Source organism: Temnothorax americanus, unplaced genomic scaffold (genome assembly GCF_048541705.1).
Source record: "Temnothorax americanus isolate GAGA-0224 unplaced genomic scaffold, ASM4854170v1 Scaffold42, whole genome shotgun sequence".
Classification (NCBI taxonomy): Eukaryota; Metazoa; Arthropoda; class Insecta; order Hymenoptera; family Formicidae; genus Temnothorax; species Temnothorax americanus.
The window spans coordinates 1,390,260-1,409,973 of record NW_027509570.1 but is presented as its reverse complement, the minus strand read 5'-3'; the positions used below and the strand labels follow the sequence as shown (position 1 = coordinate 1,409,973).

The 19,714-nt window shown below is 41.1% G+C and overlaps 4 protein-coding genes across 13 annotated transcripts; 2 read left to right on the top strand and 2 right to left on the bottom strand.

The window, feature by feature from the left end:
• Positions 1 to 768: 768 nt before the first annotated feature.
• Mrgn1 (Mahogunin ring finger 1) lies at positions 769 to 5,633 on the top strand. Of its 3 annotated transcripts, XM_077416340.1 has the most exons (11): positions 769 to 1,169; positions 1,255 to 1,373; positions 1,521 to 1,786; positions 1,869 to 2,010; positions 2,095 to 2,298; positions 3,248 to 3,490; positions 3,664 to 3,824; positions 3,911 to 4,178; positions 4,357 to 4,601; positions 4,716 to 4,867; positions 5,050 to 5,633. In XM_077416340.1, exons 1-9 carry the CDS (start codon positions 1,061 to 1,063, stop codon positions 4,549 to 4,551), a joined length of 1,707 nt encoding a protein of 568 aa, XP_077272466.1. In that variant the 5' UTR covers positions 769 to 1,060; the 3' UTR covers positions 4,552 to 4,601; positions 4,716 to 4,867; positions 5,050 to 5,633. The 3 variants fall into 3 exon arrangements, with proteins under 3 accessions (XP_077272466.1, XP_077272467.1, XP_077272465.1); XM_077416341.1 differs by having other exon boundaries at positions 4,375 to 4,601; positions 4,716 to 5,633; XM_077416339.1 differs by having other exon boundaries at positions 4,716 to 5,633.
• Positions 5,634 to 5,847: 214 nt separating this feature from the next.
• Positions 5,848 to 7,355, bottom strand: Rpl10 (ribosomal protein L10). Its single transcript, XM_077416351.1, has 4 exons — positions 7,227 to 7,355; positions 7,045 to 7,073; positions 6,380 to 6,685; positions 5,848 to 6,237 (listed from the first exon to the last, which is right to left on the bottom strand). The coding sequence occupies exons 1-4, from the start codon at positions 7,329 to 7,331 to the stop codon at positions 5,907 to 5,909; spliced, it is 771 nt and encodes a 256-aa protein (XP_077272477.1). The 5' UTR covers positions 7,332 to 7,355; the 3' UTR covers positions 5,848 to 5,906.
• A 450-nt stretch (positions 7,356 to 7,805) lies between these two features.
• On the bottom strand, positions 7,806 to 15,210 carry L(3)76bdm (trafficking protein particle complex subunit 8 homolog l(3)76BDm). The gene is made up of 10 exons (XM_077416338.1): positions 14,759 to 15,210; positions 13,777 to 14,218; positions 13,330 to 13,575; positions 12,663 to 13,181; positions 12,032 to 12,551; positions 11,733 to 11,918; positions 10,920 to 11,660; positions 10,680 to 10,848; positions 9,463 to 10,546; positions 7,806 to 9,314 (listed from the first exon to the last, which is right to left on the bottom strand). The coding sequence occupies exons 1-10, from the start codon at positions 14,913 to 14,915 to the stop codon at positions 9,047 to 9,049; spliced, it is 4,332 nt and encodes a 1,443-aa protein (XP_077272464.1). The 5' UTR covers positions 14,916 to 15,210; the 3' UTR covers positions 7,806 to 9,046.
• A 1,340-nt stretch (positions 15,211 to 16,550) lies between these two features.
• On the top strand, positions 16,551 to 19,369 carry LOC143903021 (transmembrane ascorbate-dependent reductase CYB561). 8 transcript variants are annotated; one of them, XM_077416345.1, is made up of 6 exons: positions 17,094 to 17,262; positions 17,414 to 17,581; positions 17,809 to 18,033; positions 18,114 to 18,322; positions 18,387 to 18,544; positions 18,619 to 19,369. In XM_077416345.1, exons 2-6 carry the CDS (start codon positions 17,545 to 17,547, stop codon positions 18,770 to 18,772), a joined length of 783 nt encoding a protein of 260 aa, XP_077272471.1. In that variant the 5' UTR covers positions 17,094 to 17,262; positions 17,414 to 17,544; the 3' UTR covers positions 18,773 to 19,369. The 8 variants fall into 8 exon arrangements, with proteins under 8 accessions (XP_077272468.1, XP_077272476.1, XP_077272474.1 ...); XM_077416342.1 differs by lacking the exons at positions 17,094 to 17,262; positions 17,414 to 17,581 and adding an exon at positions 16,551 to 16,711; XM_077416350.1 differs by lacking the exons at positions 17,094 to 17,262; positions 17,414 to 17,581 and adding an exon at positions 16,847 to 16,988.
• The last annotated feature ends 345 nt before the right edge of the window (positions 19,370 to 19,714 follow it).

Below are 19,714 nucleotides of genomic sequence, written 5' to 3'. Positions count from 1 at the left end.
CGGTAGGCGTGAACAGACGTGGGCTCCAGGATTGACCAATAGAAATGAATCCACCCTGCTTTCTATTGGTCAATCCTGCTAACTTTAACCGTCGGTTAAGCTAACCGTGGTTGGTGAACGTGGCCCTATAAGCCAACTCGACAGATATACGTTTACACGAGCGTTACTTCTGCACTAATTTACGATAATTGACTCGTTTACGCGGAGTAAATTTATCATAAGTTACTACAAAATTCCGTTTACACGAAGGACAATCCCGTTTACGCGAAGGACGTCGCGTAAGTTACTACAGAAGCGCTCGCGTAAACGCGTATACTACGTATACTACGTATACTTACGAATGTGAGAAGAACAATCGACTGCGCGTGGTCACGTTCTTAAAGATTACGGCTTAAATCAACGGTTAAGGCCTTCACACATAAAATTGCGTAAGGACGTAAAACGTAAGCGTAAGAAAATCGACCAATCCCAATCGAGTATTGTACTGTCCGTAATCCGAGTAGGGGAAAATACTCACGTGGGATTGATCGATTTTCTTACGCTTACGTTTTACGTTCTTACGGCATTTTATGTGTGAAGGCCTTTACGGCCTCTATAAATCAGCCTTAATACGGCTCTTGTGATTGGTTCGTGACATCTTAAGATTGAACTTAAGCCGGTCTTAACGAACTATGAATACCGGCCTTAAAGTCGATACCAGTCGATAGTCGATACACACCCGCCATGGGCGCCATGGATATTGGTGGTTCACCATTGACCATGGTTCACTCCTTTACCTCCGTGGCAGCACCAAGCACCAAGTTCTACAATAGAAAACAACCTCATATGCTTGTTATCGCAAAACCTTCTTTTCGCGCATTCTTTTTTATTTTCTACTTTTTTATCAATAACAACAAACCGACAAAGTCAAATTAATTTTACGCAAATCAATGTGACAACGCCCAGTAGTTTTTGATCGCTTAGCGGTGGATTTTTACGAATATATGCGTACACCCACTGTTCGTTATCGAACGTAAGACAACGTGACGATTTGCCATTTGACCGCGTGTTGTAGTTGTGAATGTTGTGCGTGCTAAACAAGATGGGATCGTTGACAAGTAGGCAGAACGCTGGAGTCGAGGAGGTTGATATCACTTCGAACCATGCGTATAAATATCCTCCACGATCCGGTATATGACTTCAAACGCGCATTTACAGAGTAATGCATAACGTCCCTTCTGCCACTTCATTGATACATGAATTTACTCCCGACAGGGTCCTACTTTGGCAGTCATTTCATAATGGGCGGTGAGCGATTTGACACGCCTCAGCCTGAGGCGTATCTCTTTGGAGAGAATGCAGATCTGAATTTCTTAGGCAGCCGACCAACTCCTGTATGAACGTTATTCGTTTTTTTTTTTTATATGTAACAAAATTTTCTATACGAAGGATCTATTTAAATATAGACGCATATATGTTGAGCTATAGCTTTCATTTACTCTTTGTAAAGAGCGATTACGCACCGTTCATTCTTGTTTCAGTTTCCATATCCTCCGCCACAAGCCAACGATCCTACAAAGACATTAAAGAGCTTAGTGAACATACGCAAGGAGTCTCTGAGGCTGGTTCGTAATATGGACCAAACGTCGACGTCCTCGCCGTACCACAGTGTCAAGCACTATGGCGACAGCGCGATTGACAAGAAACCCAACCGCTTTAACATTGAATTTGTGTTCGACTGCGACGTGAGATGTGCGATAACGATTTATTACTTTTGTACGGAAGAAGTTTCAACGAAAGGAGTTGCGTATGTACCGTGTAAATGTAAGGGACCGTGCTGCACACAGAAAACGTTTAGTAAACAACGTATTTTTTTTTATCGACTCTAGATATATACCACGGGATCCATCTATGAACTCTGAAACATATTATTATAAAAAAGGAGCAAACCACGTGTTCTCACAAACGTCGCACGTATTCGATCCAACATTGTACACTGAAGAAGATTTAATATACACGGCAGATAGAGAAGTATTTACGACATATATACATATATTGTCTTTAGTAAGATTGATGTTTTCAAGAAGACGGAAACATTTTTTTTCTACGTTGTAGATTATTCCAATAGCTATACATTGTGTAGCGGAGGAAGGCGCGGACGATCTAAAACAATCTCATACAACCATAGCCGTGGTTGAAAAACATTCTGATGGAACATACGTATTAAAAGCACTTAAACAGAAGCTTTATGTGGACGGCCTTTGCTATTTAGTACAGGAGATATATGGAATTGAGAATAAGAATACTGAAAATGCAAAGGTATGAGAATGTATACAATAATATTTGAGTAGATTATTCTACGAAGGGGACAACCAACCGTTGACCCCTTGACGTTTACTAACGTTTTAATATGTTACAGTATAGTTACTCTTTCACTAATACAAGGTACGGTAACTCTGCTCAATGCGTAATAATTTGTGAACGACGAATGTTTAAAATTTTTCGTGTACGTACGTGTTTTAAACGTCTGTAAAAAAAATTCATGTACTATACGTATGTATTATAAATAAGAAAAATAGACGTATAAGGGGACATTATGACGAAGTACATCACAATTAACAAAAATACATTACATGACAACTAATCTTCGGTGCGGAACTTTCAACTTGTGCGTTATCAATAATATAGTCAGAATGTGTACACGTTTTTGAATGTCCGCTATCATTGAAACATTTAAAATACATTACTACGTTGCATCAGGCGCCGTTTATGAATCAACTTCTTTGCATAAGCACGGTTAATTTATCCGTGATATAAAAACAATATTTTTAACATTAATATTTCATAAACTTGCACATTAGACAGAGTTACTGTACCTTGTCGTGGTGAATGGAGTGTACTGTAACATATAATTATAAGTTTAGCAAACGTTAAAATATCAAGACGTGGTTACCCCCTTATAAGTATGTCGGCGCTTTCAGATAAAATTAGAAGAAATCTTCCTCTTTTCGTGAAATTTAGTGACAGTATTTTAGATGCTCCTAAATGAATATTTGGCATAAATAAACGTTAAATATATAATTTTTTATCCTCGCATGTGAAATAAGAAGAAAAATTAAATAATCTCACGCTTACGCGTTAGATATTTATCCCTCTCGTTCCACTTGATTCTATTCGTGTAAAAAATTTGAGATACTTTCACAAAGTTTCAAGAAACGCGAGACTGAAAGATTTCGGAGCTTCAGCTTTACTTTCTTTTTTCATATAGCAACAAGGCAGCGATGAGGATACCGAGGACAATGGCTCCGAATGTGTTATTTGCATGAGCGAAGTACGCGACACGTTAATTTTGCCGTGCAGACACTTGTGCCTGTGCAACTCCTGCGCCGATTCGTTGAGATATCAAGCAAACAACTGTCCGATATGTCGCGCACCGTTCAGGGCACTCTTGCAGATTAAAGCTCTTCAGAAAGCGACTGGGACACGTATATCTAATCCACCCGTGCCAGAGGTGAGAGTAGTGAAATAATAGTTAGCGTACTTGCATGTTTTATCATTTTTTATTACTTCGACGGTATTTCGCGTGATGGTATTTCTGAATTAACGCACGCTCTACGTGTTTCTTCGTTGTTGTTGCTTCACCGAGTACTATGTGACCGCGATACATTGAACGTATTATTCCAGGGAAGTTGCGAGAATATTCCATCGGGCTACGAAGCAGTGTCTCTGATAGAAGCTTTAAATGGACCTTACACTCCACGAACTGTCATTATTGCACCAGAATCACCGGATACTCCCGATACAGATACGGCGAGTGCCATTCAAGCCGCGGAAACTTTAAATCGGTTCGTCTCGTATCCATATGTCCTTCGAATCACTACGTAAATAACATACGTGGAATAATCTACATGAAAAACGTGCCCCGTTGCAGCTCGACCGAACGTACCCCGGTCTCAAAACACATATCCGCCAAAGAAACTGATATGTCGGCCAGGTCTAGCGGTACCGCTTGTCCGACTCCCGAGTTTCGTATGTCCGTATTACTAGCCAGGGACGAACACTCTGGTTCTCAAAAGGAGTTGCATAATAGATCTCCAGCTATGCGCACCAACGCGGTACATACGCGCGATAAATCTGGTTTAAGAACGCGCGACACCGTGAGATTGGTTAATGAGAAACAACCAGCTTCTTTATACGAGGTATGCTATTTTTATGGATTTAAAAAAAAGTAGAGTAAGGCAACTTCGCACCAACACGATGGACTGGGTGGGACAAGTCTGTTTAAAAAATCGCTGTTCATTTTATTTTAAAGTTACGATTTAAAAAATGTGCGTACGTACGACCAACTCTAAGCAATAAAAATTTCGCGTTTACTAGACATCATTTTTAATAAAGGGACAAGGCCAAGACGAAGATAGCGAAGCGGAGAAGTTATCGCCATTATTAGATGCAGCAACGAGTACTGAAGCTTTAGATGTACATTCCCATCGAATATGCGATATTGACATTGACGATGAGATTCAAACGACAGGAAACGAAAATGACGCAGACATTACCTGTCACTCGCACTAGAAAGTGGCCGTGAATATATCTTTGCACGATATTCATTCTTCTTTCATCAGGTATCGTTTACGAAATGTTTTATATTAAATTGGAAGTACACGTCATTTATTTATTCAAAGACTTTGACGTACAACTATACTGACGTTCTCACACGTTCTCAACGTTTTGATTAGCCCAGCGTAAGTGCTTTCCATTTATGTGACTTTTAACGAGGGAAAGAAAGAAAAAGAGCGATGGAGTGCGGCAGTGGGAGAGATATACGTTAGCTGAAGACGACGAGTGCAATACGATAACGGAAAAGCCCGTATACGTTGTGAATATAAATGTAGAGTATAAGTTGGTCTATATAATATTGATTATCGTGTAGATATCGTTGTGTTCACACACGCGCGCGCGCGCGCGCGCAACTACCGTGAGACGATATAGTATTTATTTTTGTAAAACTAAATTTATATATAATTTAACAAATAGGATTTAAGTTTATCGTTGTTTCCTCTATTTTTCAAGGTACTGGTCGGAAGAATACTCTTGCGAAAGTAGAAGTAAAGAATTAACGTGCGTAACTAAATGGAAAGCCCCTAATAGTATAAAATGTTTTATTGTGCAACTTAAGGGCCTGAGCAGACGAGCTAACTTCTAATGTTAAGACAACGTTTTATGTTTTAAATATTTTTAGTAACGCACACACGACTGCCTTGCGTCACGTTTTAAACGTGTGTACGAAGTGTCAATATATTTGTAAGACTTCAGATACAAGATAGCATTGTGCGTTATTAAAATCAAAGATTTAAAGCATAAAACATTGTCTTAAAATTACAAGTCAGCCATTCTGCTCAGGTCCTAGCATGAACAAGATGCGAAAAACTGCATTTCTTACAAATCCTTATACTATACGTGTTAGAATCTCGAGTAGAACGCGTATATATGTATGTACATACAATTTATTAAATTGTGAAGACTGGGACAGTACTTTGTAAAAAGGAAATGTTATATAATTTCGCATTTTTTAGAACAGTAAAGTGTAATTATTAACGTCATTTACATATGACGTGATAGGTAATAAAAGTGCTTCCATTCGGCGTTTACCGTCACGGCGTTGTCAGTCACTTAAAACCTCTTTAAGATAAGTATTTACATCTTTTATATTCGTGGGTTTTTTTTTTCCACATAATTTTCTTCAATAAAACCATGCTACGTTAATATTTTTTTAAAGTAAGATATTAACTCAAACTTTCAGAAATAACTAATTCTGGATGTTACATTCTACTCAGCGTGTTCTAGGGTTTTTTAGAAGATGATATACACTTTGTTTCTTTTTCTGATACATTTTATTCAATTCAATGTCCAAAATGTCCAATGTTTATTTAAGCTGTAGCAAGTACCTTCCTGAATTTCTTCCATTCTTCGAGCGGTCCATGCTCGGGTAGATACTTAACATTGCAGCCATCTGGGGCAAGGCGGCCCGCGACTTTCAGGTCCTCATACTCTGTACGATCGTACTTCGTGAAGCCCCATTTCTTCGATACATAAATCTTTTGACGACCAGGGAACTTGAACTTGGCACGTCGCAGAGCTTCAATGACAGCAGCCTTGTGTCGATCGGAAGAACGCACGCTCATAATGGGCTGACCAATGTGTACTCTGGCCACAGTACCCTGAGGTTTGCCAAAGGCACCTCTCATTCCAGTCTGAAGCCTGAAAACAACGCGCATACGTTTTCGGTGATACGTTATTAGACTATAGAATAAGAACCAAAGTTACATGAAAACGTTGAAGTGTAGTATACTTGTAGGAAAGAAATAAGTTTTATTATCTTATGTCACGCCTAGTTACATACCTATCAGCTCCAGCGCACGATAACATTTTGTTGATGCGGATAACATGGAAGGGATGGAGTCTCATACGAATATGAAATTGATCTTTTCCAGCGTTCTTCACCATGTATTTGTTAGCACAAATACGTCCGGCTTCCAAAGCCTCGGAACTGAGCTGTTCATATTCATCCGACACCAAGTGCACGCACAATGGAAAGTCCTCGACGGAAGCTTTCTTTTTTCCAAGATCAAAAATGCGGATCTTTGGGTCTGGCACACCGCGACAGAATCTGGATTTCGGGTACGGCTTATTTTTACAATACCGATAACTAAAAAGAAAAGATTCTCAAAATGTAGTACGACTGTTATGTATTTTAATATCTTTCAACATTTAAATTTCAATATTAACGTTGTATTGTTCGTAAAAGTGTAATATTAAAACAGAATTACACGGCGTTTTTATCGTTATGATGTTGCGCAAAATAACGTACGTGCAACGTTGAATCTGAAATATGCATAAGTAAAAAAATCTAACTCCATAAGACATGGAAAACGACATATGGGATATAACGTAAAAATTTTTCGTATCGAACCACCATATGGTAGACAGAAAAAGATTTTACAAAGCTTGCTGACAAGGTATATATATAATTTATAAAGGCGACGAATTAAAACGCGCCGTACGTACCACCTCGCTGGTCGGCGTCCCATTTTAACCTGCAAATTAAATTAAATTCACATAAACAAATGCTGGAAATACATAACGTAACGTATCCGGAATAGTTGTAAGAAACGCAGCATGCAAGAAAACATTTAATGTATATTACGATGTCGGTAGATAATAATGGATAAAGAAATATAATATCTCACCGACTCCAAAACGGAGCTAACCACACGAGGAAAAGAAAATGAAAGACGACAGATAGCGTGCCTCAATAACGTTGAAGTTCTTCGCGATTGGTGGTGAAAAGTCATCACGTTAAGCAGGCGTGCCAATTCTCGATCACAAAAATTCCATGCCAACTTGCCATGTTTGGACGCGCGCCTTTTGAAAATCTGAAGCTGATTGGTGAACCTAAAATATCTACGCGCCAATCGCAAACGATATTCAACGATTGAATATCGAATACATTATATATGTACATCCTTCAACGCGTAGAGTGGATACGTGTAATTTTTGGATGAATTAATATTCCACGTTTTACTTCAATTACCTTTCATAAAGTCGCGCACATTACAGATTCTCGAAACTTCTTTCAACAACGTTATATTATGTAAGGAAACGACACACACAGGAACAAACACAGCCGCGATGTAAAAAAATGTCGTGCACAAACGTATATGCACGTGTTACATAAAATAATTACATTTATATTAACTATATCTACACGCACGTGTACATATCGTTATAATGCATTATCAAAGGTTCAGTACACTCTTTGAGATATACTTACAGAATAAATATATTCTAACACGTCTCATTTTAGATTTACAAAAAACCTAGACCTCTTTATTTTATAAAGGATACGTCATCCTATAGTAATTATATATTCTTTTTACAAGTTATTTAAAACGTTTCATGTTTAACGGGAAGTTTAACGTGTTATGGAAAGACAGTATGCTACAAACGCCATTCTAATCATTAAAAGTGCTGAATAACTTCGCCCATTATTTACTTAACTCGCGACGTTGACAAGTTTTATGTACAGGGTTTCTTTCTCGCCGTATATTATACGTTATACTGAGACTCCTGTTCATATGAAACGTGACTTATACACATTCTTATTTCTTAAGAAATACACTGTACAAAAAAATACAAGCCTATTACCTAAAAGACCTTAAATATTCCTTATTTTGTTCTTTTGACGTTCATCCGAACACTTTCAAACCCTTACGACGTCGTCGCGTTTCATGCGTTTGCGAAACGTTTGAAAAATCTCTATTTTTTATGCTGTCATCCGAAGTACGCACATCGTTAATCACTGAACATAATATACATATTGAGTTTACAGAGAAACGAAAACGATATCTCTAATTTCTTTTGCACGCGACAAGAGAACGTATTTTTCACTTGTTCCATACACGTCCGAGATTTAAATGAACTCCGTCGCGTAAAGAAAAGGAATTTCTTTCGCCGATAACAGCGAAGATGGTAACACGAAAGTGATAGATAATTATAAAGGTGATTTACAGACGATATGTCTTGATAAAAGGTAACGCGTGTCATTAGTTTGGCAGTTAAAGATACGCAGTCTTCGCTCAATCGAGCGCGATGCGGTAAAAAAAAAAATCTGTTCAACGTCCTCACCACGCACTCGACTGCTTATTCGTAGATTTATTGTGAGGTAGCTCGAGACCAACAGGTCGTAAAAAAGTTAAGTAATCACATTAGCAAAACCAACTAAATGTAATCGATCCCGAGACAGGAGATTTCGGTTTGGTTGCGTACTCACGCTCGTGTACTCGACCATCGGAGTACAAAAAATAATTATCCACGTAAAGCACGCGACGCTGAAACGTGATATATCAGGTAAAAAATATGTTGACATTATTAAAATATCAATTATAATATAATGTAACACGTTTCAACATACGGCGTATGTACATATACTGACAAGGAATGATTCTGAGTTACACTGAAAATAGCGCTTCCGTATCTGTTAGTGACTGTAATCGCGATAGGTCGTACGTTATGTACTGCCGTCATTAATTATGCATATACTCTCCATTTTTCCTTTCTGCGCGACATATTCCTGACTATTTACAACTTTAACGGAGATCTCTATTCGCGCCGCCAGGTCGTACGTTCCCGCGCTGGGCAGCACGGCGTGTAGCTTCATGGTATTACTTGCGTGCGCTTCGACGTCAGAATAACGTGACGAGTGACCGGCGTACTTGTAGTACGTCGAAGCCTGCGGTGAGTACAGTTGTGACTTAATATTCGGAAGATGAGTTTCGCTGTAAAAGAGGATTACACGTCGGTATATATAGCACGTACGGGTGTAAAGAAAAAAATTAAGAAGAGCAAACGTACGATGTTAAGCACACTAACAGTAAGTACGACAATACTTTGTATATTATATTATAGATATTTTCGCTCTCTCACCTGCTGGTACCTATCGTACTTATTTTAACATCGACTCGCGCCTCTGAGTGATTTTGCAGATACATTGTCACGGGAACAATGCACAATCGACTTCGCTGAAAATCGTGCGTGACCTGCCTTTGATGAGCGAGGGAAAAAGAGATTAGACTTTTCAGATATTCCGCTTCCCATGCGAGGTCCTTAAGCGGGACAGTGACTATATTCGATACGTTCCGGTCCGGGCCGAAGACTTTCAAGCGAGCGCCGTCGTCGTTACGCTCGGTACGCGGTTCCTTCGGATGTTTATACTGCTTGTTTAAATGCTCGAGTTCGAGGTGATGCTGTCCAACCGCCCGTCGGGTGATCACGCCGCTCTCCGTCACGTTGGCGCACCACTTAACAATCAGCGTGGACGTTAATGCTATAATATTCGACATGGAGTTTCGCTCAGCATTCTGTTGTGCGTGAAACTGTTGCATGTCGCTCGCACTTTCCGTCACGTCCAGTGGCTGGATGTAACGTCTCTGTACAAAACTGATAAACGGCGAACTGTCGCGCAGTGTCTTGTCATCTTCGTTAGGAGTTAAGGATACGTCGGAAATGGTTGCGTTGCCGTCGGCCTTCTTCTTCTTCTTCTTCAGCTTCAGCATCAGGTGGAACACCTCTTGAGGTTGCACTTTTACGCTTGGCGGTAGGACCGAGGACGGAAACGCAGACCACACGGCGCTCTGTAGCGACACTTCGGACAGGATAATCTCGTTTATGGATGGATCGTGAACTTGATTGGTATTCTTAACGGACATGATTAAATTTAACGTCGGCGAGTCATCCTTGAACAGTCCGCTTCTGGTGGCGACTGCGGTAATTTGTATCGAATCCAACACCGTTAATTGCCAGGTGTGCCGGCACAAACGGTGCTTCGAAGCAGTTTTTGCGTCGATGCTTTCGTAATAGAAGAGCAGATCTAATCTGTGAGTGCCCTTCACGTGCGGTGCTTGCACCCAAAGTGGCATTTTGTGAGTTTCGCCTACATTTAACACACCGTTCTTGGAGACCGGTAATATCACCTTTGTGACCGATCTACTGCTTTTCCTTGCACGTAACGCTGCAAGCGCAATATTATCCTATTTGATAACGTATACAACAAACACGAACAAACACTTTAGACAGAAATACAAAACTATCTTATCTACAGAAAAATAGTGACAAACGAAAGTATATGTCCTAAAGATGCTTACCTTCCGTTCCGAATGTATCGATTTCCGTGTTTCCTAACGTGAAAAGTTTGGCATCGGTGGATGCAATATATATGTTCGTCAACGGTGCGTTACCTATGTTCTTTAAAGTGACTTCCACCCTTTGTACTTCGCCGCACAACATTTCTGGCGACAATTTAGTGAAGAGTATCTGCAAAGAGAACGGCAACGTTTAAATTTTGATGTCGCACGGCATGTCAAGTCGTTTCTCGAAGAATGTACCTGCATAAATGCCGCCTTCTCTATCACCGTCATCTCCAACCTATAATCCTTCCCGTACACATTCACGCCGGGTTTCTCTTTGATACCTTTCAGTTTGGGTGGTGTAATCTCAAACAATCTCTTACCGGCGACAATGATGGTCGAGTTTGCGACCGGTGAATCGCTTATCGTCTGTACCGGATTGGATAATTTATAACTTATACCTAAGATCTTTACGTCGCCCACTCGCCTAGGCGTGAGAGACAACACGATATTCCGTTTGCATGCCGGTTGCAACAAAATCGCGTCTATGACGTCCGAATCTACCGGGTTTGAGCTGTCGATCGTTTTTCGTTCGTTCGTGATAGTCTCGTTATTGCAAGTGAATGACCACAACAGAGTCACGTCAGACAACGGTAGCGGAACGTGTAGCGGATTGTGCACGTCGATAGAATAATGCACTGGTTCGTCTAGAACCGCGTTAGGTTTTACAGCGTTCGTACTTGTTCTAGAGTACAGCGCGACAGTCGGCTTAAATATCATGGGTGGAAAACCCTGCGCCTCGGTTATCAGCAGTTCCTCCATTTTCGACCATCTCGCGTCCGCCGTTTCTTCGGTGAACGTGACGTGACTCGCTGGAATATTGCTTTCGGTTTGTTTGCCCAACGGACCGTACAGCACTTTGATATTGTTCGTATCCACGAGTGGCAAAGGCAAAATGGGAAGTCCTGTACAACTCGTGCCGTTTTCCTGAAACAGTAACTGCGCACGGCCATAAATAAGCCATCACGATCCATTGTACGTGCCACTTGTGTCGCCGCGTGTTATACTCACGTTACGAGTGTGTAAAAATTCTCGTAAAAACGCCGCCTGTTGCGGAGCGTGCTGTTTACTAGAAGCCGTAAGTAACTTTTCAAACGCCTTCACTGCCTCGGAGACTTGTTTCAGGGATGCGGCTTGCCTGCCGATCGTGAAATGGATGTGATCCTCTGCCAAAGACCAGCCCCTTTCATAATACACCTAGTGTCATATGTTATTTATAAAATAACGAACTTTGTTGCAGAGGAAAGTTTCTGGCAAACGGCGACGTCGTCACTAGAGACGATCTCTAGAGATAATACGTTTATGCCTACCTGATACGCTTGCTGATAACATCTCAAGGAGTGCTTTCTTTGGCCGGCCTTCGAGAATCTATGTCCAGCCAGAACCGCGTGGAAAGCATATTTGCGCATCATTTTCGGACCGATGAAGCAATAAGCGGCCTGTTCGAGCAGCAAAGCCGAACGTAAATCGGAATCCTCACTGGTCATCCGTATCAACTGCTTCGCGGCTTCTCCGTACAATCCCCGACCCTTCAAACACTCGGCGCTGAGCAGCGTCGCCCTCGTTGCAAACTGAGGCATCTTACAGGTGTTCGCATACGTCACGATCGCATCGTCCATGTACTCGATGGTCTTCCTGTTTGTCTCGCCTTGCATGAAAGCGCTCAAAGCAGCCATTTCAAGAGCGCCCGCGTAATATACCCACGCCTGATCCGCCGCGAAGTCGCGCTTTGCACTGTGATAAGCCTGATAAGCGAGCGAGTAGTGACCGAATATGAAACATAGATCGCCTAAACGTCGTAATTGTAATTCTGGCGATTCTGTTGTATAACTAAAACACAAACGTGCGAAAGACGTATGTTAATATAATTACGTTCAAGAAAAGAATCACGGAGAGAACGCCTTTTCTTTAAAGATTCATCGAGACATGATTTTCTCTTACATTACAGCATTTGATGGAACCGAACCTGGCACACCAGGCTTATTTGTAGTAAACCACCTTTTCGTAGCGCTAAATAGCGATCTACTGACCCTCTTGTTCGAAATTACATCGTTCAATAGGCCAATCTGCTTTTCTACATAAGGCAACAAGCTTCGCAAACAGAATTCCGTTATTAGTGTCCGTAATCTTTCTAGATCTTGGGTGGAAAGACGAGCACCGTGTTGAGCAACTACGTAATTTGGAGAATCCGCCCAGACATTGGTATTTATTGGTGAGTTAGTAACAATGGCGTGACCCTTGACATTAGTCGCGAGAATGAAGCCTTTCTCATTCTCTGGACTGAGTGGATGAATTGTAACTGGAACTGCTTCTTGTCCAACTTCTAACGTCGTATTTGTCGACTCGGATATTTCAGATGAGAGACTAATTGTGTCAATTCCGGAAACTAGTTCGGCTAAATCTGGAGACGGCAATGTAACGCAGTTATGCGGCATTAGCGGTGTTCCGGCTTGGCTCGTTCTGCAGTAAAAATTTTTGTTTTTGCAGACTAAACATTTTCGAAATATCATTCACGTATAAGAGCCAAAGAGTTTGTTAATATATTATTTATAATATACGTTAACGTTACGATTATATAATTATAAATTTTAATATATAAAAAATGTACTTTTCAGTCTCTGTAGTCAGCTCGCTCGGCATGGCAGATACTCCACCTATATCCGCAGGTGTACGAGGGGAACTATTCTGTTCGCTGCTACCAGCCACGTCTGAATGTTTCGTTAAGAACTGACTCCAAGGGTCAGGCAAATGCGTATTGTCGTCGGAAAAACCAGGCGGTCTCGAATTCATTTGCAATAAAAAGCAATTATTAGCACCATAAATAGTCTTCATGTCTGTAAAAACTGTTTCTGCTCTGAAAAACGGATTTTATGAAAATATATACTTCTTTTTAATAATAATAATAAAAAAAACCTAATCTATTATATTAATTTTAAACGCTTGTCAACATCTCATAAAATTGAAATTTTGATTTCTCTCTATCCCTTTTATACGTTCACTTAACTTAATTATAATACATAATGCAAAAATATTTATCCAACGTTTAAAAACTTACTTCGTTCTGTCATCCTGAATAGCGTCGTGAACTAAGATGTAATACCTAAGGGCATTATTGTTAAACCATTTAGGCAACTTTCCTGGTATACTTTGATGCAATTGCGCTCCCATAGTCTGAATTATTTCCAACGGATTGTCCTCCGCTGTGGAAACAACTATCATGCACGCAAGCAGATGCTTTGTGAATTCATGATCCGACGGAAACTGGACGCTCAGAAACGTTTCTCTCCATGCCTCGAACCAAGGAACGGAGACGGGGATATCTAACTCGGTCGAGCCGATGGGAACTGTGGTCGTACGTTCGCACAGAGCAGAACTGACCGCTTCGTTCAACAACTTTTTGGCAAGACTCGGTTCTGGTGGTCGCACGTTAATGTCTTGTATGGAAAGACGAAGATTTCTAATCGCTATCGTCGTGCCTTGGGGATCCTTAAAGTGACCTAAGGGCAATATTAACACAACTTATATATAGCGTGTGAAGGATTAAACCTCAACGTTTCAAAGTATGTACGATGTACACAGCTTTGATTATAGCAAAAATACACAGTGAAAAAATCCGTGAACACATATGAAAATGAATGCCTCTTTAATGCGACACATACAGAGTATACCTAAGTCAGACCCCTACAGACACGTTATATAAACTAAATGTTCAACGTGCTTGTTATTTTGTTTCAAACGCGTCTTTATTCGTCACATCCGCTTTGAATACTTTTAAGTGTGACAACATTTTCCCTGATGCAACGGCTACGGTGATAGTGTCCTTTAGATCATCTCTTGTTGACAATGAGCTGCGTGGCACAAGCTATACTGTTTTGAGAAGATCCCATGGGAGATAAACCAGAGGGGAGTTTTGGAAACTACGGTCTCAATATTACGTAATAAAACACCAAAGTTAGTCAATAAGGTCTGCGTTCTGGTACACCCTGTACATACAGTTTACACAATATGACGTAGCTTGGCGCGGCCTCCCGGCTTACCTTCGGTATTTAATTTGCAAAACGGTTGGAGCAGCTCGACGAACGACAGATTGTTCTTCTGGCATGCGGCGTCGGCCGCGGCCGAGCAGACCACGGCGATCTGCGGGGAGAAAGCGTTGCCGATAAACTCCCGCGGGGTTAACTTGCACTGCGCCATGATCCTTGCGCGCGGGGCCGACGAAACATAACCCGCGTAAAAGGAGCCGCGCGCCGCGCTTCTCACGCACGTAGCACCGGACGTCGTAGCGCGCTCACCACCGACTCGCGACTCGCGATCGTCCCACCGTCCGCGATCACATCATTCCCGCCTTCCCGGCCGTCGTTATCTCGCGAGTCGACGTCGTACGTGCCCCGGAACGACAACGCATCCCCGTGCGGTCGCGCCGATAAACATGTCCACCACCGAACAGCTGTTTCTTCCCCCTTTCCTGCCTTTTCCACAGCCGAACCGAACGTCCGCCGTTCGCCCGGTCCGCCGTGGAGGAGACGACAAGCTAGACGCGCGACGCGCGACCGACGTACAAGAATACTAAGGCTGAGTTTCCACTGAGCGCGTCACGCGTCGCGTCGTCCGAGTTGAACCACGCAAAACCGCCCCGTTCGCGCCCGTCACAAGACGGTACAACTCGGACGACGCGACGCGTGACGCGCTCAGTGGAAACTCAGCCTAAGGCTCTATAAATGTGAGTATTCTCGTTCCGCCATTTGGCATTTTGGCGCCATATGTAAAAACCGAACCTTTTCGTAAACGTTACGACGCTTTTCCGAAAAAATTGAAACTCTTTTTCGCTTCTATTCGTGCACGTACGTGCAACGCAGCCAGTCCGTTTGAAAGCTCTGAGACGACGAGACCGAAAAGCGTGTTGACATTTACGAAAAGATTATGTTTTCACATATGCGTGGCGCCAAAATGGCGGAACGAGAATACCTATTTTTTTAGAGCTTTAAAGGTTCAATCACACGGAGAAAAATAAGGACGAAGATAAAGGTCGAAGGACGAAAGGAATGTCGCATCTCACTTCAGTACACGTACATACATTAAAGTAAGATACAACATGCCTTCGTCCTTCGACCTTTATCTTCGTCTATATTTTTCTCCGTGTGACTGAGCCCTAAGAATACTTTCGTTAATAGTTTCCGCAATAAAAGTTTAATAGTAAAAGTTGCGTAGACGTTGAAAGGGGAACCCGGAACGAACCTTCGAGACCCCTCCCTCGACTAACCCTTCTATTTCTCTAACATATTATATACGTTATTTTTGTAAAGTATATTGTTATTATTTTTACTATTTTGTTTATTATTATATTTCATAAATAATAAAATATACGTATAAATGAAAGTCTAAAATATTTATTCTTCAATTTCTGGTATATCTTTACCTACTTATAAGGTGTTAAGATTATACTTTTAATATTTTAAATTTTACAATATTTACATTTTCAAACATGGCGCTTTATCCAACACATGCCGGTGGCTGCGTTCCATTTGGGCGCTCACGCGCTGCAAGCCACCGTAAGGCCCGACAAACTTTATAGTAGCGTAACGTTAGATTTCGCCAACGTGACTTTTCGGAAGTATGGCGTACTTTTCGAACGACACGCGATGGTCGAATTGCCTACTTTACGTTTACGAAGTGTGTGTGACCGCTCAATGATTATTAAAGTAATTAGGTATCTTTAAGACGTCCAACTCGATGTTCTTTCACTTCACTCTGATGTCAATTCTAAGATACGCTTAATCAACGCGGTTACGGCCTCTATAAATCAGCCTTGAGCCGCATTCTATCTTCGTTGCACATCGAATATCAAACGAAGATAGAGCGCGGCTTACAGCGCGTGAGCGCCCAAATGGAACGCACCCGATATGTCACGTATGTACGTGGTAATCCACAACATCACAAAGGAGCCGACATTTACTGTCATACGTGGTTAAACCGTGATTTTTTAGTGCACGGTAAGATATCATAAATCAATCACCGTACTTAAAACGATCTTAAAATAAATATTGACTATAAATACGGGCAGCTGACGCGATTTTACAAAATGCTGCCTGCTTCCATATTTGCGGCCTTGTGTACGGAGCTACAAGTATGAGAGCCTCATCTTCCCCCTTCGCACGCAGAAAAATCGATAAACGTTCTCTATCGCGTGACGTCGCACGGCCTAAACGCATATATACATATATATCTCACGCGACTTGTTGATCTAATCCGGCAGTATCCGGCCGGCAGGTATTATTTTACAACAGTTGCACAGGGGGTGAGGGTGAGGGTGAGTACGTGCGATAGACGGCTTGTTGCGTTTGTTGAAAGCCCCTCTTGTACGTATATGCATATCGTTTCGCGATAACAATTATCGCCGATAAGCGCCTGATCTAGTTCGAGAGATAAAAAGTGACAGCTGTCATTCGAGTAACGTCCGTATCAGCCTGCGTGCGACGAAACATTGATCTACGAACGTTGCTTACTTCGCACATGAAACGTCTCTTCGTCCTTTGTACACACTGTACGTCGCACATATGGACGTCGTATGGAATTAAACGTGAAACGTGCTCCGTTTTGATAATATTTTAGTCGATACCTTTAAATGCGTAATCATCACATTTTTCCAGAACGGCGTTCGTATGCATTTTGTTTTCATTTTTTTTTTGTAAAAGATACCTCCTACCATCCGCTTGTCTTCTGTCTTTCGTCTCACCTGTTGCTCCTACAAAGTCCCACCGTCGCATTATAACATCTGCATGAAAAGAACGTCGTCGTTATTATTTTCATTTGGATTTTACGCACAATGTCGACGTATCCCTACGAATATGTAAGATGCTTAGGTATGTCTGCAGCAGCTAAGAATTTGATAACGTTTATTTAATCGATGTAAAGCCCTTGTAGAATTAACTTCATGTTTTTCTCCTTTTGAGATTTATTTTGTATATTATTTCTTGTACACGTGTTATGTTTATTAATATTCATCAATGTTTGTATTTATGTTTATCGTTATTACCATTTATCTGTCATATTTCTGTCCGACGATAAGACGTGAAAGCGTTTTTTTTAGATATGGAGCAAATAAGAGACGCACCACAAACGGACGCTCGTTCTCTGGAAGGCTTCGTTCCCCTTCTCAGTATTACCGAGGGATGCGGCGCGCTTCTCGTAATCTTGGTGATTGTGTGGACAAGTTACTTTAGAAATGGTTTCTCGTGGAGATCTAATCCAGGGCTCGAATTTAATTGGCATCCTTTGTTAATGACCATAGGACTCGTGTTCCTGTATGCCAATGGTACGTGTAAAAGTACGTTCCTACGTCGTACGTAGGTCCAGTCGCGTTCGCGTTACGAGTTTTCTGTTTTCCGCTTACAGCTATGCTCCTCTATAGGACGCAAAGAAACGTTCGCAAACGTCGACTAAAATTGACTCACGCGGGAATGATGCTCGTTATTGTATTGTTAGTGGTGATCGCTCTAGTAGCCGTCTTTGACAGCCACAATCTAGCTAAGCCTCCTATACCGAACATGTATTCGCTACACAGCTGGGTCGGGCTGACCACCGTAATATTATTCTGCTGTCAGGTAAAAATCTACGGAACTTGCCTGAACACGTCGGAGATATACGTGTCAACGCTCTGTTTTACAGTGGGTTGCTGGATGCGTCTCGTTTCTCTTTCCTGGATTGCAATCTCCATTACGAGCCTCTTACATGCCGATGCACGTATACTTTGGCGTAGCAGCTTTTGTGAGCGCGATTGCCTCGTGTTTGTTGGGACTCGACGAGAAAGCGATCTACGCATTGCAGTTAGTAGCCGGTAGCGTTTTCAGAAAAATAACGAGTGAATGAAAGATACATTTTTCTACGCTCGAAATTTCAGGAATAAATATTCAGCCTTCGTGAGTGAAGGAATGCTGATAAACTTCATAGGATTGCTGCTCGTAGCATTTGGAGGCTTATCCACATACTTGGTAACGCAGGAACGTTACCGACGTTTGCCGAGGCCGGAGGATGAGGTCCTGTTATCCGGCTAATGTTACGACGTGCGCGGTTGCCCGTTTCGCTTCTTGATGTAAAAATATCCGGCTGTTGTTCCAAACTTAACAAGTACTTACACAAGTTTCTCTCGTTGTAAGTTTTTCTTATATTAATTTTATAAATAAGGCTGATCCACGCGACTGCACATATGGAAAAGGGATAAAAAGCTATAGTATTTTATCCATCTTTTTTTTTATTATTATATTCTAGTCTGAATATAGTTATCGTTTTTTAAACATTTTCTTGATACATAAAATATATATCTATGTAAAATATGTTTATATATTTTTAATATTTATACATTACGTGTGTCAGAAGCAATCGTATTTTTCTGGAAACAATGGTGCTATGTGTACACGGTATATGTGTAATATATAATTGTTACGCACACGCGCAAATATAAATATACACGTTGCAGCTAATATTTTTAAATAATTTTATTAACATTCGACAATTGAAATGTAATATATATGCATATATATAAATATGTAATACCAATGTATACATATGAGATCTCGTCATAAAGTAACTGTACGTTGTGGAAAATTATTGTCTGCGTTAAAAAAAAGCAAAGATTATATAGTAGAAAGTGAGTACGTATTTACAATTCATATATGTAGCGTCCTGTATATCTTATAAGGGAAGTACACGGTGTTGTCCCCTAAATGATATTCTAATCTAACATTCAAAATAACATAACAAAATATGCGTACCACTCAATTTCAAGGTGCTACGCACAGTACGCACACGTATAGCAGAAAATACAGGTCTTCAAAGATAGCGTGGAAGTACAATATGGTGGGCGATTGCGACTCATTGTAGATAGCCCTTTACACAGTAAAGTTTCGACCAATCGCGTTGCTTGAATCGGGAACGTACGGCTAAAGCTGGATTTTCACAAACCGACCGTTCGAGCGACAAACCATACATAACGCTCG